Source organism: Gavia stellata, unplaced genomic scaffold (assembly GCF_030936135.1).
Source record: "Gavia stellata isolate bGavSte3 unplaced genomic scaffold, bGavSte3.hap2 HAP2_SCAFFOLD_34, whole genome shotgun sequence".
NCBI lineage: Eukaryota > Metazoa > Chordata > Aves > Gaviiformes > Gaviidae > Gavia > Gavia stellata.
In genome coordinates, this window is record NW_026776320.1 from 3,546,429 (window position 1) to 3,569,473 (window position 23,045).

The window sequence follows — 23,045 nt, forward strand, 5'->3', positions numbered from 1 at the left end:
ATTTTACTTGACCAACTACAGAGGAGAAAAGGAAAACAAGAATCGAAGTTGGACTGTAATTAGACCCAATTCAGCTCCAAAGGCTAACCAAAAAGGCAAATCCAGTTTAATGAGTGCATCACAGCCCCACTGATGGAAACTTCTGACACAGGCACACCCCCAACTTGTGCCTGCTGGAAACTAAGGGGCACAGAAAGTACTCTTCTGTCACAAAGGCAGCACGATCGCCACTTGCCCCACCCGCTCATTAGGAAGGATGAGGAAAACCATTCAGCAAACAAGGCCGTCAAGTGCCCTCTTTAGAGCACCAATACAGATGTAATTTAGAGAAAACACGTTCTTTGGGGCGATTCAATAGCACTAAAGAGCCGTGAATGAAGTTTGGAGAGAGCTTATCGCATCTTCTAGGAAAGCTCTTTGGCAGACGCTCTTTAACACTCCTTCCCACAATTTTAGCTTCAGAAAAGACAACTAAAGCTCCAAGGATTGCTCTGATTTAATTCAAGCAAAAGAATGACCACAGTTTGGGGGATGGAGTCTGCTTTTAATGGCCAGCGATCAACCACCTCCTTTCCTGGTTTCTAAAGGACTGTTTCAGTTCAAAAGCAAAAACCACAACAAGAGACTAAATTAAGGCAGAAAAATCTTCCTCTGCCATTCTGCTACCTAGCACAATCTGGCATCACTCCGAATATCCCTGCTGCAGTGGCGTATGAAGCGATACCAAACAGCTCTCAGAAGAGCTCAGGTTGCGTCCTGTTCAGTTAAGATGAAGCAATAGTGAGATTTGCTGAAGTGCTGACAAAAAGGGGCATTCAAATGTTTTACACTAATGTTTCTTTTGCATAGTCATCTAGAAACTATATCCGTAAGTGAAACAGCGTAAGTTTTTCTTTTCCTGAATATCACTAAAACTGTTTCTATATACGTCAGCTATGCAGAATACGAGTTGAAATAAGTGAATATCAATGATTATTTTAAGAATAGTTAATGTTGTCATAGTACACATGCCTACAGTTTATTTCAGAGCGTGTCTTTTCTCCTCTCCCATTTCTAATTGTCAAATGAATCCTATGAGGCACTAGCAGAGGCTAGAAGTGAACAATAAAATACTTCAATTCCAAAATATATTCACTTTAAAGCCAGTATTGTGTACCTGGGTTTTAGCAGGTTTCTTTAGCATAATAGCAACAAAGACAGACAGAAATCAAGCGGAAGCTAAAAATAAAGATTGCATGTACTTTTTAGTACATGAAAGTTAGAATTATTTGGAGACATTTTATCTGTAGAGTGTCTTTAACTTCAAGACAAGGGTTTTTAAAACACTGGATTTGAGCAAGTAAAGACAATGCTGGCCGGCATTTGTCTTTGCTCAGATAACATTTCCTTTTTGGCCTCTCAGTTTAACGGTATTGATAGTTGGAAAGTCTTCACTAACATACAGTTAAGTATGAAGACAGGATGCAGTAACAGAATATCTGTTTTCTCTTGTTTATGAAACACTTCAGTCCTGCACCGCTTATCACCTTCCATAAGCGTGCTGTTTCTTCCCAGCTGTTAAAGCAGAAAGTCAGAAACTTTGTCTTTGACAAAACCTGTAGGTGAAATGGAGTTTCAGAGTATTCCAAGAGAGAAAATAGAATCTGCAAGAAACACATACCAAACTGCTTGACAAAAACAACTACAGGATCGTTCTCTCCTTCTCATAAGAAAGCAAATGAGGAACAAAAGAACAAGTTCTGCAGAGGTAGAACACGATTTTTATGAATGCTTGCTTTGCAGATGAATGGAAACATAATTCCACAAAGAAACAGAAAGCAGAATGCACGCCAGAACTCGGGACTGGAGAAGCAGTCCACACATACTGCTGCAAAATTGTTGAAGGACAACCGCAAACAAAATTTTAAAGTGTTTTCATCTCTTTCTCTTTGAGTGTCTCTCCCCCAAATATAATGAGTTTTGCTAAGGGCCTGTACGTGTGACAGAGCAGCACAACCAAAAGTAAAAGCAACCCTTGAGCCTGTTCCCAGATCACAAAACATTCTGTGGCTCAAGAAATCATAAGCATTTAGTTTTGTCGGCAAACGAAAACTTAATCTGAGTCTGTGATTAAAATGTATTCCCACCTCAGGATCATCGTCATCAAAATCACGGTAAGTGGAATGCTCAGAATTATTCATTTTATCCAAAAGTTCAATAGCAAGACTTGGATTTAATGGCTGGGTAACAAAAAGGATGCTGAAAGACAGAAGGAAAAACACAGATTAAAATTCCAACCACTCATCTTAAGCATATTTTAATTTTAGAACTTAAAAAAAATCCCATACATAAATTTATACCTGTAGTAACTTTTCAGCTGTCGGTCCTTTTTTAGGATTTTTTCCTAAGTACCATTTTCACAGAATGATGGAAACTATTGGACCTGTAAAAGGAAGTGGTAGTCGTGAGAATCAATTGCCCAGTGAACTACATGATCATTATCTACTGAAACAGAAAAGTACTTGCCATTTCATTTTGTCCTTTAATTCAGGAGGCTGGAAGTTGCTTTCCATCATTAGCAGAAGCGCTCTAAAAAATCCAACAGTATTTCTGTGGGTTACATGGCAGTACATATCTGACATGAATTTTGAATACATTGTTTAGTTGGCAGGAAGAAGTCCATCCGTTTAAGAGATGCTACCAGGACAACATGATGCATTTATGCAGCAAAAGGAGTTGTCACAATTTCTATCACGTACATCCAGAACACTTACAACCCACTACCCTTGCAGTACCCCCAAACACCACAAGCACCCATGTAGCCACTACTCCAGGTGGATGATTTGGGGAGCTGTACTTACACACCGCGCTTTAACCCCTTGCTAACCTCACTGGATGTAGGTCAAACATTGGATGGAGACTGAAGCTCAGCAAGCTCTATAGCAGTTATTCCAGATGCCCACAGATCACAGAGGTGGTTATAGCCACCTTTTCTTCCTACTGCAGCAACTTCTGGCACCATCCTAAAGGGTAAAAGACATTTTTAGATAAAATTCTCGCCCCAAATCAAACATTCTTCTGTACGCAGCAGTTTACTACTCTTTTTCCTAAAGCTCTCAACCTGTAACCTCACAGCATATACACTTACAGATGTGGATATAGACACATGCGTGCATGTGTGCGCGTGTGTGTGTAAAAAGTTACGTAATGTATCCATGAAGTTCTCCTCAATCACCTTCTAGTAACTAACAGGCAGTTTCCAAAACAGCTATTTAGGCTGTGGGACAACAGGAGGAAAATGTGTGCTCTAGGTTTGTCCACGCTAGCAACACCCACCTCTGCTGGCATCTACACCTCTGGCATGAAGTGCAGAATGGTTTGCCTTGCTGTGCCACCAAAGACCAATTTCTTCACACTGTTTCAAAGGTGGCAGCAGAGCCAAAGGGGCTTTGTTCTGGTCTGCGGCTGATAGTTTATTTTGGTCCCAAATAAACCACATCCGATGTCAGCGATGGGTAGTGTGCCAATGTAGACAAGGGCTTAGGAAGAGCTCCATCCTTTAAAGCCTGCCTGTAACATCGGGAAGTTTGGGGATGGCGGAGGTGGTTAAGGGGTAATAGAGTTATTCACAAGCTTGCAAATTATTACTCAAAACATAGTTGGAAGGCTGACAACTCACATCCTTACCAGTCCGTTCTCCCCCCGCCTCGGTTAAGTAACATGTTTCAGTTTGAATATACAGACTGTGCATTACTGGCATTATCAGAATCATTTCAAGCACAGTGTTTTGTATTTTTATGAAGGTGGTTTCTAAAGTAGATGTGAAATAACATCTTTACATGTGTTCTCTAGTTCTTTGTCACACCAGGCGTGCAGAAACATCACGGGCGTGGCCGCTGCCGCTGCGGGCGTGGCCGCCCCGGCGCCGCGCCCCTGGTGCCCGGGGGGAGCCTGGGGACGCGGCCGCCGGGTCGGGGTTTGTCGTCCCCTCCGCTGTTGCGCCCTGTGCTGCGGGGGGGCGGGGGGGGCGGTGGATTGGGGGGTGTTTGCCCCCCGCGGTGTGCGCCGGCAGCCTCGTCCCTGCCCGGCTGGGAGCGGCACCGGCGGCAGCCCGAGGTGCTGGGGCGGCGGGCAGGGCTGGCCCCTAGATCTTCAGACGGGGCTCGGTGCTGGCGGGGGAACCGCATAAATAAAGTCGGTCTGGTCTGGCGGCGGGCTGGACGGTGAAAACCCACCCGAGAGGGGACGAGCGGGCGCTGGGCAGCCGGTGTCCGCGCCCACCACTTGATGCTTCGCTGGGTTTCGGTTGCCGTTGGCTCTCCCGGCAGATACTCCGGCCTCGGAGCGCAGTGCCAGATGGCTGTGGGGTCATTAAATTACTGAAGAGCTGCACAGATCCACGGGCGGCTCTTTGTGCAGGAAATAAATAAACAAACAGATAATGTTCCGGACTGGAACTATTAGCCTAACGAAGTCAAGGCAGTTCCAGTGCTTAAATGTGGATTACACGGCGGGAAAGCCTGTTGTTTAACCAGTCTGACACTTAATTTCTTTTTTCTCCCTCCCCCACCCCCCCTTCTTGAAAAGCGAGCGAGCGAGCTGAGTTAAACATATGGATTCCTATTGTTAAGAAGTATGGTTGCTTTCGTTTCACTAGGTCCTTGAGTGGAATTAAGACTACTCCCCTCCTCTCCTTTCCTCCCCTGCAAGGCAGACATGACCTAAAGATGAACCGAGTTTGCCTAGTGGCGGTGTTCATTTCAGTTGAAAGGAATGTTGTCAGTGCTTTCATAAATGTTAATTGAGATTTGTTTGCAGCGTTAACCAGCGGAATGCCTCAAACCAGCTAGAATGTGCGATTCTAGAATAGAACGATTATTCTAGAGAGCTGGGCTTTTGTGACATACAGACATACAGCTGTGCAGTAAGTCTTGCTGGCTCACGTTTTCTGCACTTACACTTGGTTTTCCCTCTTTCTGTCATGAAGGTTACCATTAAGGGTATCGAAAGAGAGCTCATCTGCCCAGCATGCAAGGAATTATTTACCCATCCACTGATCCTTCCTTGCCAGCACAATGTCTGTCACAAATGTGTGAAAGAAATACTCTCTGCATTTGAAGACTCTTTTGCTGATGGAGGCTCTGAATCCTCTAATCAGAGTAGCCCTCAAATTCAAAGCTCTTCTTCCAGCATGGACAGGATTAGTAGATCAGGTACGTATCGGAATTTTTGCGTGTTTTCCTTATTTTATGTGTTCGACTGACTTGAGCCGAATTGCGTCTGCATTGGTAAAATGTCTTCCCGGTACTCCTGATGCAGTTAAAGAGATGACTTAGGGATAGTGCGAGTCTTGTTCATTCTGTGGCAAGAACAATGGGAATATTTTTAAGGACAGTGCACTCTATTTCATATATAATAGATCAGTCTTTGTGGCGTCCTGTAAATCTTTGTAACCATTGTATTTGTTTATTCCTGTATTTCAGTTACATTGAGATGCAGTAGCATCATGTTCAATAGCGTCGATGTTGAGGTGTAGATTTCAGCAGTTTTATTGCCTGTCAGTGGTACTGTTGAGGTGGTTCTCTCAGGTTTCGGCCAGCCTAAATTGAGTAGTTCGACTTCCTTCTGAGCCTCTGCAGACTTTGCAAATGATGGTTTTGTCCTACCCAATTCATTACGCTTACAATAAATCATTTTCCATAGACGATGGTTATTGCACGGTTGCAGAATTGGGAGACAGATGACTGTAAGAAGACTGCGCTAACCGCCTCTTCCAGTGTGGTCTGCTCTGGAAGCTTTAAGGAGCACTCCTCATGCTCTTTGTGATGTCACACTAGAAAGATTCTTACAGCTGTTGTGTAATCCACAGATGAGTTGTTCTTTTACACAGATACATCGAAAGTACTTCTTGAAAGAAACCTCATCTTGGCTTTTAGGCTTCCTTCTGACGTAACTGTCCACTTTAAAACCGCAGTCCGCAGTGATCTGGAAGAGTCGCCCACAAGACAAACCCTAAAGCTGTGTCTTGTATTTCGTATGTTACTAACGTTCATCATCCCCTTCCCAGTTTTCAAAGCTCAAATATTTTATTTCACCCACTTCTTTTAAACAACTCTTGAGTTGTTAGTACTGGTACTCTTTCAGGATCAGTTTGATAAGCAAATGCTGTGTTTGCTGTAGCTTGGCAGGTTGAGGCTTGCATCATTTGAGGGAATCCCCAAACGAAATAGCTAGTTGTCTTCATTACAGTCCTGTTTTCTGGATATGGGGTGCACAGCCCCACAATCACTGTTTAGCTCTGCATACATTTCAGCTGCTTTCTCAGCTCTCTCTACCTGCAGCGTTATGTGAAGTTTGAACGAAGAGAGCCCACTGGTGACTGCCATCTCCCAAATCCAAGTCTAGTCCCTTTTTTCCTCAGTAAGCATGATGTTCTGTCACGGCATTGTATGCATGGACTGAAGCGGTCACCGGTTTCCGCTGCAGCTGTCCACTACATGGTTTTACAACATGGACATCAGGGCACCAGGTTGGGTGCCTAAGGAGTGGTGGGCGCACCGTGGGTGACCTGGCCTCCTTGTGAGAACTGTGGCTTGCCAAGTGTGGGAGTATCAGACAGGCTGTGCGTGGGGACCAGGCCCCCCATGCTGCTTTCAGCAGTGTAAGTAAGGAGGTAATCCTTAATCTTCCGTGGAAAGCTGCCCTCCAGCTTGCTCTCTGTCGGGCAGTAGAAACAGTGATCTAGCATGATGGGGTGCGCAGGCAGTGCTGTGGCACCATCCACGCTGTGCACAGAGGAGGCAGAGCTCCCTTGGGAACCTGACATTTAGATGCTACTAGATGTCACCCATACTGTTCTGTTAATGCAGTCTAGCTGTTCTGCTCAGAACCTACAGAAAAGCATGAGACCAGCCGAGTTTGAGACTGACATTTATTCATGCTCTGGTTGTGGCTTCTTAGCTGATAGTGATGCATAACTACCATGGGGTACATTTTGAAGATTTTTAAAGGAACTAGTTTCTTACAGGAGTGTTGGTTTGTTTTTTTAAAGAGACTGGAAAGGGCGTGAGAGGTAGGGAGGTTTTGGATTGTTGGGTGAAGCACCCACAGAAGAGTGACACAAGGCAAGTGTCTTTTGGATAGCATCAAAGGACACTTCAAAAAGAAATGAAGCATCAACATTTCTGATGGGAAGATCCTCACTAAATACAGATGGGACCAAATTTCACTTTCTGAAGAAGAACCAATTTCAACACTAAGAATTCAGCTTGAAGTCATACCTCTCTCTATTTACAAATTAGTTATACCAACATGCAGTCATCTCAAGGGGATCTTAAAACCATGCTCCAGCTCGAGAGAATGGTTTTTTATTTCTTTGTAAGGGGAGGCTGAGAGGATACATGTTAAGCCTAAACACTGGCTTAACCTGCTTCAGTAATACATAAAGGACTAATTTTGATAGTTGTGCCCTGTGGGTTCATGAGTGAGACATGGGGATGCACTCTCTGTTTGATAGCCTCAAGAATGTTACCCTGTAAATAGTTTTTGGGTCTGTGTGAGCCATCCCCTGGAACAGGCTCCAAAGAATCCCTAGGCTTGCGACTTGACTTGAGCCTTGGATCACTTTATTTTGGAGAAGAGGGGAAATTTGTGCATAGCTGTTTCGTAGGAGGGCAGCTTCTCTACTGTCCCCTTTTGAAATGAAAAGAGATAAGCTGTACCCTTGTGTAACCATGCAGATCTGGGGTTCCCCAGTTCAAGGTAGAGGAATCTCTCAGACATAACCGTCTCAGCATCCCCTTTGGTGTGCGGGGCTTACTTAGCAGCCCTCCTTTATCAAGGCCGTTCAGCAAGGGCCAAGTCAGCCTCTACGTATTTGGACTGAATGATTTGGCTGAGATTTCGTACTGGTGATATCTAGTTCTCTTGTTTTCCTCTTTATATTTTTATGATGCCTCTTGGGGTAAGCCAGATAAGTTTGACTCGGCCAAAGCAAACTTCAGGGAGCTCCAAGTTGGCTATATTTGTCTGGGAATAACCAGTCTCACTCTGGGAATAGACATCTTACACTTCAGCGTGTTACGAAGCTGTTGCTCTCTATGTGGGCAGCCAGTTAGCCTAAAACCAACTGGTTTCCGGAAGGTTTTGTGTTTAGTCTTTTGAAAGGCTGCGGCTTGAGTGCATGCAAAACTAGACGAAGAAGATAGGATTGGAATAGCTAATTAACCTTACCGTAGAATTATGTTTTAGAGTAGTAGTTTGTAATGCCCCCTGAACTCAGACATTACACTACCTTGTCATGGCAAATGTATTCTCTTTGGCTTGGCAGAGTGCATATGAATTGGTATTGTACTGGTTTGGATGATGTGCTACGATAGTTTGAAATTGGTTCATAAATTCCTGTGCTTCTCCCTTTAAAATCTAAACCTCTTCTGTTTACACTCCTCCTAAATCAGGATTTGGTGTCTACACAGGCAGAAAACGTAATTCACTGACTCCTAGATCGAGTCTGTTTCCTTGTCCGGGTTGCCAGCGGGATACTGATCTTGGAGAACGTGGCATCAATGGCTTATTTCGCAACTTTACTTTGGAAACCATTGTGGAAAGATACAGACAGGCAGCCAGGGCAGCCGTTGCTATTATGTGCGATTTCTGCAAACCTCCACCTCAAGAGGCCACAAAGAGCTGCATGGACTGCAGGGCAAGCTATTGCAACGAATGTTTCAAAATACACCATCCTTGGGGAACTGTGAAAGCCCAACATAAACATGTAGGACCAACCACCAACTTCAGACCCAAGGTAAGTATCCCGTATCTTACAGAATTTGGGTTGCAGCATTTGCATATAGCTTCAGACATATCTGTGCAATGGTAGTTGCTTTTTGGGACCGTTGTTCCTTTTTTGACTATTGCTGTTATTCATTGAGTGAACCATAAGCTTTTGTTCTTGCTGACAGCATGACTGCAGTTTTGAACATGTCTGCCTGCACAGATGATTCTCCTGAAAGTTTCCTTCCCTCCTCGCACCTCCCCCCGAATCCAGCAGTCAATGACAATGGGATAGCTTATTGCATATTCTGCTGAATGACAGTCTTATGTACCAAGGTGCTAGCGAGACTGGTGTCTTTGGGCTTTTCACCATAGACTAAGATAACATTTGGGGCTTGAGAGTTGGTTTCAGAGATGGTTTGCAATTTTAGCTTAGTGTGTCCATATTTATGCTACTCACTTCTATTTTTGAGCCCTTTCCTGTCCTTTCTTGTATGTGTGTGCGTGTGTTAAAAGATGATGCTTTTAAAGCTTGACTGTTGGCACTGATGTCGTGTTCTCCTCCTTGACATGACACTGAAAAGCTTTCTCAAGAGCTTCTCTTTGGTAACATGGAGTAGATGGACCCAAATGTCTTTCAGTGCTCTGGAACGAGGCAAAGCATTTCTTTTTTTTTAAAACACACACGCACACATGTGCACAAGCACACCCACCCACACCCACCCACCCCCTTTTAGACGGTTTTATCTGTTGCTTGAGCTTGGAGTTGAGCAGCACTTTTTTTGCCTCTTCGAGCAGTTACTTCAACGTGTTCAATTTTTGAAAGATTACTTTTAGCAAACACCAGCTTTTTCGCAATGCTGTTTAAGCTGGTACTGGAATTAACGCTCAGCATGAACAACTTGTAATTGGAGTCAGACAGAAAAAATGAAACACTGGAGCCTTTTATCTTTAAAATGACTGTGACTGGGGGTGTGGCTGCATTTCATCTGTTGCTCCAAGAGCAATGGCTATGTGGCTGATCAGAGTCTAGCTTAAATTTAAATCATTACAGTATTATGTCAACTCCTGCCTTAAGACAGTTCGTAGTTGTTTCAAGAGATGCTGGCATGGACACAGTTGAATTTGACAGCGTGGCTGTGTTATATATTGCATTTACAGCTCTGAACAGGAGTGTAGGGAGCTTGAGGCACACAAACAACTTCAGGGATTAGCAAAATGGTTGATTGCAGTATGGAGGCTACATGATGTGTACACAGACGTCGCTACAGGTTTACTCACTGTGAACCTCGTGAAACTGTGTGTGTTCATCTGCTGGCTTTCACTGGCATAGACAAATATAAAAGGTGGAAGATAAACTGAATATAAAGAATCCACTGATGAAATCAGATGCTGCTGTGGGGTGATTTAGTGTTTTGATGTTTTGTTGGCCACCTCAGTTTTTGGAAGTACACCTGCATTCTCTCTGCTCTCTTTTTTTTTCAGATTTTGATGTGTCCAGAACATGAAATGGAGAGGGTAAACATGTACTGTGAAATCTGCAGAAGGCCTGTTTGTCATCTTTGTAAACTGGGTGGATGTCATGCAAACCATAGAGTAACAACCATGAGAACTGCCTACAAAACCCTTAAGGTAAAAGTAAATATTGTTGGACCTGGCCTTAAGAAGGGGAAAAGTACTGAGCTTCTGGTGTAAGGGCAAACTCCCTGTGGCAGGAAGCCAGGATGTGTGTTTAGAGGACACTGAACTAGTCATGAGGCATGCTGTTGTGCAACATCTGTTAATATCTATATTAGTGTGACATAGCGCACTTCTGAGAAACTGTATTTTCTATGAGGCTTGAAACATAACCTCTTAAAAGTCCTTCCACCTTGTTTTAGCCAACTAAAGTATAGCAGTACTGACCAATGCAAAAGGTTTAAGCAGTTTATACTTTACAATCTAGCTTTTTTAAGGTAAGTGTCCTTGTGGCTTGGATTAGCTGATACTTCAGAAGCACTCCTGAAAAATTTGCATTGGAAGTATCTGTTGGGACCTTGTATGTTTCTGAAGTTGCATAGCTGTTAATTCGCAGTACAACAGGGAAGACTTGCAAACATTGCTTTGTTGTTAAAGAATGATTGCTTCTACCTCCTCTTCTTCCTTCTCTTCCTCTCTTGCTCACAAGAAAAAAAAAAAGGGGGGGCGGGGGTGGGGGGGAAGACCAGACCAGCCTGCCTTGTGCTCTTTGGCCTCCTTGCCTGTTTGCAAGGCTTTTCCTGTACAGCTGTTAACTCTTGCAAGTCAGGAAATGCAGAGACACTCCTAAGTTCATGCTTTGAACCACTCATTCTTCTAGCAAATCTTACTACAAATGAGTTAATAACTAACGTGGCTTTTCTGTAAGTTTTAGTAACGTCCTGAAGCCTCATGTTCCTAGCCTAAGAGAAGGTGGCACTTGTGGCTGGGGAAGACTGAGCCAGCTGAGGCTGTTACCTCTTGTCCTTAGAGGCTGTGCCCCCAGTCCTGCCCACATCAGTGGCCTGATGTCCCTGTGCAGTCATTGCGGGTCACTGAGCAATTCTCCGCAGGGGTGCTGCTCATAACTGGTGGCAGGCTGTTGTCCTTGTAACTAGATAAAGCGAGTGCTAGCTGGATGACCTGCCTGTGCTGGTTGTCGGTTTGGGTGGGATACCCTTCTTCTGCTAGCTCGCTGTTTTGTTTTAACAGGAGAAGCTTTCAAAAGATATTGAGTACCTCATCAGTAAGGAGAGCCAGGTGAAAGCTCACATCACACAGCTGGATCTGCTGCTGAAAGAAACAGAGGTAAGAGTGTCTTCCGTGTTGTCTGGGGATAGCCCTTGCAGGGACACAGCAGAGACTCAAACTGTTTTCACTGAAGTGTTTCAAATCCTTTGGCTTTTTTCAGTTAGCCAGTAAAACAATTTCTGAACAGTTTGTGTTAGTCCTGAATCACAAATGGTAAGACCTAATCCTGACAGTGTTGGAAATATGGGCAACATACAGAGGGAAGTTAAGTTTTGGGTGCTGCTGTAAATTTAATTGAAAGAAAGCTTGTTTGATACCTTAATCAAAGAGAGGTGGGTTAGACTTACAGCTCTTGTGTATTAACGGTGCTTCACAATTTACACTGGCTGTTTGCCGCCTTGAGGATGTTGCAATAAAGTCAGAATGAAGAGTCAAATCTCCCTGCAGAAGAGTCAGAGCTGGGAGCTCACGTACAAGCTGAAAAACACAATGGCAGAAATTGCAGGAGCTCCTGGCCCTGCCTGCATCTTGATAAAGATTGTCTCTGTGCTTTGTAGTTCCTTTTATCCAGGGCACTAGTTAGAGGTGACCCTACAGTTCTGAGGGCATATGTGAGAAGCTGGGCTGGACCCCCATCTCAGTGTGGTTGGGGAAGGTGGAGGAGCACCTAGCTCTTGGGCATGAAGACTTCAGAAACTGACCTGTTTTTACAGTGCTTTTCCATGAGCTGTTTAGACACATGCTATGCGTAACTCAAGACATAATCAGAGGAATACTTTCCTGCTCTTCGTTCTCTGTGTTGATCCAGTAAACGCTCACTAGCTTGGGTGCAGTGCTGATCACATTTTCAGTGCTGATGGGCATAACAAAGCTCATTAGTCTTGTCTGTCAAATGGATGACTAGATTGCTGTGATACCTTGAACAACTTGAGGTATGTTTCTGTACACAGCCACAGTGCTGTGGAATCTGTCTAAAATGTCTTTTGTTCCCTCCTAGTGCAACAGTGAACGAGCTAAAGAAGAAGCATCTCAGAGCTTTGAGAAATTATCTCATGTCCTAGAAGAGAAGAAGTCCGCAGCTCTTAGGGCAATTGAAACTTCTAAGAATTTAAGGCTGGAAAAATTGCAAACGCAAGCAGAGGAATATCAAGGGCTCCTGGAAAATAATGGCCTTGTAGGATATGCTCAAGAGGTGCTTAAAGAAACTGATCCATCTTGTTTTGTTCAAACAGCAAAACAGCTTCATGACAGGTATCTTCATTATCTTCTGTTTGAAGTACAGATACTGTTCCAGGATGTCTGGTCAGTCATATTCTTTTGACACCTGCTAGCAAAGTACTGAATGCAGTACCTTGTATTGCAAAGGCTCAGAGATGGTCCCAGTACCGTTCAGTAGAAATTGCTACATTACAGTGTGCGTTAAGAAACAGCAGTCAGGAGGGGCTCTGTCCTGTGACAACACGTGGCCTTGTTCAGTAGGACTGCACTGGAAGGGTAGCCCATTCAGCTCACTGACACATTCCTTTGCTCAGAGATTGTATCGGGTATTTGCAAGTTAATCTAACAGGTCTCTTCTGGCTTTAAAGTCTTTGATCTTAATAGCTGTTCTCCATTAGCGCTTCACATCTGTTTTGTTCTTTGAACATAATGCCCCAAATTGTTAAAATGCTCTACCAGCTGAACGATTACCTCTTCATTATCTTTACACTGATACCTTTACACTGCTGTACAAAAGACCTTAAATTTTGCATTTGAATTCTGTCTAGAGAGACAGAAATTTCTGGGAGACATCAGTAAGTACATGAAAACAGCACTTTTTATAAAGCAAAACCTAGCATTTTTAGTTTAAGGAATGCACACATGTGAATTCCCTTTTCTCTGTTCTGCCATCCCTTTGCTTCTGTGCTTTCAGAATCCAAAAAGCTACTGAATCTCTGAAGAGCTTCAGGCCAGCAGCTGAAACTACTTTTGAAGACTTTGTGGTGGACATAGCTAAGCAAGAAGAGATCCTTGGTGACTTGTCCTTCCATTCCAATGGTAAATTGCGAGAGCATCAGGTCTTTCTCAAGTTACGACTTGAAGGGCTTCTCTGGAAAGAGGCAAAACTTATGCAGGGCTGCAGCTGCAGAACTCAGTCTTGTGACTTGCATTGTCCCTTCTGTCTCTGTGATCCACAAGGCATTACCTGGCAGCAATGCTAGCTTCAGCTTTGAAAAAGAAGCTAAGATGCCGTTGCATTCAGTACCAGTTTACATTGGCTTCCAAAACATTGTACTTAAGTAATACTAGGTCTTCCTAGAAGCTTTTTGTTAACATGACAGAAAAGAATAGGCTTTTAGATGCTTTTTTAGCTGCCAGCAAAAATAAATAATACAACTTTCGAAGTAAAAACAGAAAGTAAGGGATTTATGTAAGTGCATGAATGGAACCATCCTCATCTGTACTCTTTAACTGATTGAGTCAGATTTCTGCCCCCACCCCCACCCCCCGCAAGTGCTATAGCCACTCAACAAAGGGCTTGTATGGTTAATTCTAAAACAACAGATATCTAAATTTGAGGGTTTTTTTCTCCTGAATCTCTGGCATTCCAGGTCTAGAAATACCAGAAATCAATGAAGAGCAGAGCAGAATGTACAACAAAGCTCTGATCAGCTGGGAATGCCCTGGGAAGACAGACTCAGCTGATATCTATGTTCTTGAGTATCATAAGCTTAATGGAGAAGAGGAGAGTGCGACGTGGCAGGAGATCAAAGTTTGCAGCAAGAGCAAAGTAATATCTGATCTTGATGATGACAGCTCCTATGCCTTTAGAGTTCGAGGATATAAAGGGTCCATCTGTAGCCCTTGGAGCCGAGAAGTTATTTTGCGTACGCCTCCAGCTCCAGGTATTGGGTATTCTTATGTCCACAAGGTGTTGAATCTGTGTCTGTCGGTGTTAAGAGCTGTAGGTGGTTTCCAGTAGTTCCCAGACTTCTACTCTACTGTTACCGGTTGCGTAAATGTTTAGAAGCACTGTTAACAAACAGGTTAAGTAGGTGGCGTGCTGAGACCGTTTTAGCTTGCATGACGTTCCCTTAGCCTTTAAAAGTGAGAAATTCTGATGCCAGCATGACTTAAAATGTAGTTTATAAGCACAGAAGGCCAAATACTTAACTAAGAGGAAATTTTTTTGGATACTGTTTTTCAGTTTTCAGTTTTCTTTTTGATGACAAATGTGGGTACAACAGCGAACATCTCCTGCTGAACCCAGGAAGAACCTCTGTGGAAAGCAGGGCTGGATTTCCTCTACTGCTGGGATCTGAGCGCATGCAGGTCGGATGCTACACAACCCTGGATTACATCATTGGCGACACCGGGATTGCCAAAGGGAAGCACGTCTGGGCTTTTCGTGTGGAAGCCTATTCATACCTGGTGAAAGTGGGAGTTGTTTCTAGCAACCAGATACAGAAATTGTTCCATAATACCCATGATGTGACCAGCCCAAGGTAAATTGCAGACTCTTGCTCAATACATGTTTTATATAAGGAGATGGCTTTTTAAAAAATAAGTTAAGAGTGAGTCTGGTCGCAATTAGTACACAAGGTGAACCTAACTAGTGGAAAGTAGCTTGAAGGATATGCTGTAAGCAGGTTGTCCTGTTCATCCCCTGCTATTAGCAGAAAGGTGTTGTAATTATCCAGAGTCCTATTTTCATTCTTTTTGGGAAAGAAAGGAGGTTCCTATAGATGTCAAGATGTGCCAGTTAAAGCAAGAAGGTAAAAAAAAAGCATCACTTGCAAGATTGAAGCAATGTTTAATTGTCAATAGTAAGACTTTGCCTTAATTTCCTTAGCATACTAGGTTTGGCAGCCATTCAGAGGTACAATGTTCACTGTGTGTATCTGTGTATCTTTGCTGTAGCTTGCGTCACGGTGGATTCCAAGTCACTGGCTTATCCCAGGCTATACGCTTGCATATGGTACTGGAGTGCTACTGTTCCCAAGCCAAAGTACAGTGGACAAACCAATAAAAAGATTTCAGCTCTGAAGTATGGTTGTAGTAAGCCTGGATGTGTCTAGGAACTGCAGGCTGGGAAGCTATCTCCTGAGGACTCTTAACTTTTTCAGGAATGTAAAAAATGTATCAGCTTCCTCCTGTGTAACATACTGAAAGTGTAAGAACGCCTGTGTCTTGAGCTGCTTAAAGCCAGACGGAGGCTTTTTGCAAAGTGAGAAATTAGATCCTGATTTCCTGATTTCTTTTTCCTTATCCACACAAATACCTGGAAAACTTTGGCTGACACAAATCCAATCTCCCCCCAGACATCCCAAAAATGCAAACCTAGCTAGGGATTGTCGGCACAGAAGAATGTGTGCTTCTCCAGTGTGTCTTCATCTGGTGACAGAAGTAGGGGGCAAAAGCATGTAGACTGAACAAATCTGGCCACAAACTTTCCCCAGTAACCAGCTGGGAAACAGGGGTTCATGGAAACCTCCAGGCAGAGCGCTTTAAAAAAAACCAAACCACCAAACCAAAAACTTAAACCACTACTTTTTGTGTTGTGAATTTTAAAGACAATGTAATACAGCAGTGGTGAGGAAAACTCATAGGACAACAGTCATGTTAAATGTATTTACTCGTGTCATTTAACATTATGTAAATGAAGTTAAACATACCTTGTCTGTAATCATTAGTCATAGTCGCTAAATTACTTTTCAAGTTAACTAATTTGCTCTACCTGTAGGTTCATTAATGATTACCTAGCATGAGTACATTTAGATACATCCGCTCCTTAGTAAAGCCTTCTGTGGTCTTGTCCTCGTTAGCGTTTAGCTGTTATTTATTGTCTGAAGTGGCCCAAGTGAGTGTTCTCCACCTACTAAATGCGTCTTCCCTCCTGGCTTAGGTATATTTTTACCCCACAAGGTTTTGCAGGTGACCATGTGGTGTTTCTTGTCTTACAAAAATGTTTTCTCCAGTTCACATCACTGATCCCCCTTCAGAATTTGACAAAAGCAAATGGTTGTTTTTCTGTTCTAGGTACGAGCAAGACAGTGGTCATGACAGTGGGAGTGAAGATGCCTTCTTTGACTCACCACAGCCTTTCACACTGGTCACTTTAGGCATGAAGAAGTTCTTTATCCCCACAACACCTGCTGCCCCCAAGGATCCAGCGAGCAGAATCCTTCCCCTGCCATCGTGCTTGGGCATCTGCCTCGACTGTGACAAAGGCAAGGTGGGGTTCTACGACGCAGGCCGTATGAAATGCCTTTATGAGTGCGAGGTGGACTGCTCTGGCATAATGTACCCAGCATTTGCCTTAATGGGTGGTGCAGCAGTTCATCTTGAGGAACCTGTCACAGCAAAGTACGGGGAGTACCACGACGACATCTAGTGCAGTGATCTCTTCCCATTGCTGTTCTGAGGTGGAAGACGAGAGAGAGCAGAAGAATTCTACCTTAGTTTTCACTCCTGATTAATTACATTCTGTCCACATGTTGCTTACAAGCCTCTGGGTCATGCTTTTTTTAAACAAACGGTTCAGACACGTCCCACACTAGTGGGAAATGTTCTTCCAGGAACTCTCCTGCCTTTCTTGTGATCTGTGCAATGCTTTTCTCCACAGACTTTCTTCCCAGGGGGAAGCAGGGAAGAAGTTTGACTAGCAACCAAAATTACTCTTCGGGGGTAGAAATCTACCTTTTGTGTAACGTAAATCCTTACATAGTCAGTTTTGCATTTAATGAAATCAAAGCTGACAGCGTGTGATTGCCATTCTCCTTTCAAGAAATCTGCCTGAATGCCTCTGAGGGGTCAAATGCTTTCCAATTAACCCCTGAGCACCAGGGGTTGGGCCCTTCAGCACGAAATAACATTTGCAAAAATACAGTATAAAGCAGGGAGAAATCAGAACTGCAGCTGAACGTTTAGGTTTTATTTGGAAAGAGGAGGGTAAACTAGAATCTGATTGCATGTCATATACCTTTAATGTGACTGTAAGCTAAAACTCTAATTCTGACACCTGGTGTCGTGTAGTTGGTGGCATAATGGTAAGTTTCTTGACTCTTCCAGGCTTTTACTATAGGCTATATAAAAATATATAAAGTGCAATTCTACCTTAAACATCAGACTTACTTTAGAGTCCAAAATCAGAAGTGTTTGCATGTGTGAGTAATTGTACCTGGTATTTAGGCAAAAGCATATGAGTTACTGACATGAGTAATAATATGTGAACTTTTAAAAAAAAATCAGGTATTTCTTTTAATACTTGTTTCTATAAGTTAATTTTTGGATCTAGTAGCAGCTTGGTTTTTTAGTAAGAATGTTAAAAATGCACTGATTAAGTTTTGAGACCCGATTTCTGCCTTAAAGGATGTCTCACCTCAAATTTCTGTTCCTCTCCTTTTAAAAACTGTATCACATAGTAGTTTTGCGTAGAATCATAGAACCACAGAATGGTTTGGTTTGGAAGGGACCTGTAAAGATCATCTAGTCCAATCCCCCTGCCATGGGCAGGGACATCTTTCGCTAGATCAGGTTGCTCAAAGCCCTGTCCAACATAACCTTGAACACTTCCAGGGTTGGGACAGCCACTGCTTCTCTGGGCAACCTGTTCCAGGGTCTCACCACCCTCACCATTAGAAATTTCTTCCTTCTATCTAATCTAAATCTCCCTCTTTCTGTTTAAGCCCTCTTTATATATTGAAAGGCTGCAATGAAGTCTTCCCTGGAGCCTTCTCCAGGCTGAGCAACCCCAACTCTCTCAGCCTTTCTTCACAGGGAAGGTGTTCCAGCACTCTGACCATTTTTGTGGCCCATTTTACATCCCCCAGTCTGTACTGATACTGGGGATTGCCTGGACCCGAGTGCAGGACCTTGCACTTGGTCTTGGCGAATCTCACAGAATCACAGAATCACTAAGGTTGGAAAAGACCTGTAAGATCATCAAGTCCAACCATCAACCAACACCACCGTGCCCACTCATGAGGTTCACATGGGCCTGCTCCTCAGGCCTGTCAAGGTCCCTCTGAATGGCATCCCTTCCCTCTAGCGAATGAACTGCTCAGCTTGGTGTCATCTGCAAACTTGCTGAGGGTGCACTCAATCCCACTGTCTGTGTTGTTAATGAAGACACTAAATAATATTGGTGCCAGCACAGACCCTTGAGGGACCCCACTCGTTACTGGTTTCCACTTGGACATTGAGCTATTGACTATAACTCTTTGGACGTGGCCATCCAGCCAATTCCTTATCCATTGAACAGTCCATACATCAAGCCCATCTCTCTCAAATTTAGAGATAAGAATGTTGTGGAGGATCGTATCAAAGGCCTTACACAAGTCCAGGTATATGACATCTGTAGCTCTTCCCTTGTCCACTCGTGCAGTCACTCCATCACAGAAGGTCACTAGATGAGTCAGGCATGATTTGCCCTTGGTGAACCCATGTTGGCTGTTTCTAATCACCTGCCTGTCTTCCATATGTCTTGACATATCTTCCAGGAGCATCTGTTAGGTGATCTTACTGGGCATGGAGGTGGACTGCATCTGTTTATAGAAATCTACGTAAAAAAACATTTGGGTACTTGCACTGTTAACTTGTGTTGTGGAAAAATAAGGCTATAAAGTGAAGGATGTTTCTTATACATACTTGGTGCTTTCTAATTTGGGGATATGCTTTCTAATTTGGGGATAGTGTTGCATCTTGAGGAATGTGTGTGAAGTATGCTTACTAAGTACGTGTATACAGCTGTAGAGCTATGAAATGGGACCTGAAAATCACAATACACTTAAATGAATGTAGGTCATAATGCAAAACCTTTGTGTGCTTTGCTGTCTGAACTGTTGTACTGATCTGACCTGGAGTACACCCCTCCAGTGTCCTCTCTCTTAAGCCCCTGTCCAGTGGCCACTGTCAGAAGAAATTGGCAGAAATGGTAATTGGCAGAAGTTCCATCTGTGACAGAGTGCGCCTGACAGCCCTTTTGGGGCTAGAAAGGCCCGGCAAGAGCAACTTCTTGTCTGGGTCTCACCCGCAAATGTTTCTGCCTTAGTAAGGCTGCGTGGAAGTACATTCCACAGCTTCATTATGCACTTGTGTCAGAAACACTTTGATGACCCAGGCAGCAGCTGTGAAGCAGTGGATATCTTCTGGAACTTCCTGTTGCAGGAGAAATGGCAAATTGTCCCTCGCTAGTTACCATTTAGGTAATTTCTTTTTGTAATAGATGGTTGTCATAGCCTTTCTTTCCTATTGTGCCCTCCCCTTCATGTTTCCTCTTGCTGGATGGAAGCCATTCTGTACTGGCGAGCATCCTGCTGCCCCTCTCTCTCCTCTTGCCTTCTGAGACTGACTGAAGGAGCCCTCCATACAGACACTCTGTTGTTGTGAAGGATGACAAAATGCTGGGTTTTCCTTCTTTCCATAGTCCTGAAACCGTATTTGCCTTTTTGGTCAATACCGAGTATTAAGCTGACATTTACCAAGTTTCTTCTGCAGTGTTTTCCACACAATCCTGATGGTGAGTTGTAAACAAGCTGTGCACATACAGGGTTTCCCCACCTGGTGTGTTATTTTGCATTTGTTAATACTGAGTTTCATCTGCTCGTTTACCTGGTCACTTAGTCCTGAGGGCCTCCTGCAGCTCTTCAGTCACTTCTAGACTTGAATGTTCCTGAGTAGCTTCATAGGTAACACAAACGTCATCATTCTTTTGTTGGCTTGCTTTTCCAGATCTTGGAGCAACTTCAGTTGTAGTCAGATGCAGCAAATCTCTTTCTGCTGTTAAAATTTATTGTTTCTTCCACTTTTTTTCCCCTCAGTCATTTATTAAACCATGACTAGCAAGTCAAGCACTGAGAACTTCTACATGTTAGTACACTCTGTTGAGTAGATGAGTCATGTTCTTGTGTGTGTGAGCCCAGTAGTCAAATAGACCCGGGAGGCAGAATTCTCTCTGCAGTAGCTGTGACTTCTCCCATTGTATAATCACCATTTGTCTGTTCATCTACCAAACTTAGTATTGGCTTAAAGCTATAGATGATAGGGTTGAACTTTCTCATTTGTTGTTCCCAGACCAAATCTCTTTCCACAGACAAATATATAATTTTTGATTCCTCAGCTTCAGAAACCGGTCTAAATTAAGGGTTTATGTCATGGTTAGCACGCCACAGTTCCACATTTGGATTCTTTAGAAGCATCTGGACCAATACCACCAGGCTTTGGCCTTTCATTCTTTCATGGAAATACTCATAAACTGAACACTATCTTAGATATGACGACAGTCTCTCAGACTCATTTATTTTAAAAAGATTAAATTTTACTGGTTTGACAATATAGAAGTAAAAAATTAAAGATTTAGGGTTTTTTTTTCTGCTATAGCTTTATCTTACATTACTTTAAGATGTGCTCTGCTATGCAATTACTTATTCTCCTGGACAGAGACTGACGCCACTTTAAACATTTACCTACCTTTTGATATGTCTGTTTGTATCTATCTCATTCTGAGTTTAAAAATTGATTTGGCTTTTGGTGTCACCTGAATACTTAGGATGCATTCATTACAGTACTCTATGGTGCTTAGTCCAGCTTATTAAATAAAAACACACACTGTCAGAGGCACTGACAACACACTGTCAGATTTTTTCCGCTACGATGGAAGTGTCACCTTTCAGAAATACAGTTCAACAGTACTTGCCTATCCAGATACTTATTTTTCCAGAACAAGTTTCTTCCTACGAAACAGCACTTTACAATGTAGACTAAGCTAAGAATGGTGTGGTATTGTGTGGATCTTTGTGCAATATAGCTGTTTGGTGACTACTGTGTGATTTGCAAAGCTTCATGCAGGTGTGAATCATGTAGACACTTTTTAGATGTCTAAAGCTTGAACAAAAAGGCCTTGTTTAAAAACATTCTGACATTAAAAAGGCAAATTAGGAAAATATGTCAGGAGACAAATTGGCTACTCCATCTAGTGAATTGGCTAAATTACAACGGCCTTTGCAATCTTCCCTATTGGCTTTAGAAACTAACCAGTGGCTGTTGTCAAACATATTACCAAAATGGGAAAAGGTCAATGTGGAAGACCATGAATTTCGTTGTAGATGCACTCGGTGTGGCCCAAGATAACCTGTCTTTGGTTCTCAGTTGTATCCAGGCTCAACTGTGGGCGCAATCAGTGGCCGCTTCAATCATAAGAGAGGGTGAAGAAGGCAATCTCCCCACCGAGATTCGGAAAATAATTTGAGATAGTGCCACTGATTTAGAGAAAAAACTCCAGTCCTGGTGGAATTTGGTAAACTTTACCCACGATCCCATCACAAGTACAGCCACAACTTTTGTATTAACTAGACATAATGCTTCAATATATTCCATCTACCCTGTTATTGCATTAGGATTGAATCACAATGGAACCATACTCTATCCATTTGAGCATAGAGTATGGGCCCAAGAAGTGGGACAGAAATGGCAAACTGTGGATTTGGATTCTTGTATTGTACGAGAACAACAAGGGTTCATCTGTGAAGGTAATGCAATCAGAGGTCAGGATATCTGTTTAGATACTGAACAAAATCATTTTGAGTCATTTTGAAACTCGCCCTGACGAAAACCCTGAAACACTGCTTATATAGATGTATGGGTAAGGGCTGTGTATGTTTGAGAACAGCTTGTGATTTTATATCCGTAGATGATGTAGTTATACATACTAGGAATCACTCCAATTTTTGTGTTTGCAATTTCACTGAAATCACGGGATGTGATTTTTCTTACTTGGCTCCAGTCACATCTCACCAGCTCTTGCAATCGAATTATACATGAACTCAGGAACTGTTGCCTGCACCCATTGGAATGAATCTCACTTTAGTGAAACAATTGCTACAACAACCAGGATTTAATCAAAATTTTGAAAAAGGTCAAGGGAAACAGACACAGAACTTTAATAACTGTTCATCACAATGTGGAAGAAATACACTGTGTTTTAGAGAGGGTGGAAAAGGTGCAGAACATAAATGGTGGGACACTCTTTTCGGATGGTCACCTACTGCTACAGGCATCCTAAATGAGTTATGCCACCCCATCGTTATTCTCCTGATACTGATTTTGATCAGTCTTGTTTTCTCAGTAATACTACATATCATAAATTGGAGGATGATGACTCGATTAACTCGTTTGGCATCTATACTTGATGCACATAATCTGCTTAACTGATTAAAATGAACGTATTGAAATAATTTTCAAAACTTTCACAGGGGGGAACTTTTGTAAATACTCTGATTTTTAAAAAAAATAATCAAGAATTAATCATATAGAAAGGTTAAATTTGATTAATCAATAAAATAATAAAATACAAATGCATATGTTAGGATTGTTCCGTTAGAAACAATAACCATAGGAACCTCACCAGGGAGTCGCTGTTCCATACTAAGGAACTAACAGTAATGAGATGGAACGATGAAGAACTGAATAGAAAAGTCTGGTTTGAGTCCCGTGACAATGTGACCTGATATGCACCAATGATGCTGCTTGGAAAATTCCTTACCTTTCCCATCTTGATTCAAATATCAAGA

General features: G+C 42.8%; 1 protein-coding gene across 1 annotated transcript; it reads left to right on the plus strand.

The window, feature by feature from the left end:
- Positions 1-8,446: 8,446 nt before the first annotated feature.
- LOC132320907 (E3 ubiquitin-protein ligase TRIM36-like) lies at positions 8,447-16,870 on the plus strand (the record flags this gene model as incomplete). Its single annotated transcript, XM_059834546.1, has 8 exons — positions 8,447-8,779; positions 10,234-10,380; positions 11,458-11,553; positions 12,494-12,747; positions 13,409-13,533; positions 14,088-14,381; positions 14,684-14,981; positions 16,516-16,870. Coding segments are annotated over 8 exons (1,902 nt in total), but the record flags the coding sequence as incomplete, so codon positions are not given.
- Between the last annotated feature and the right edge of the window lie 6,175 nt (positions 16,871-23,045).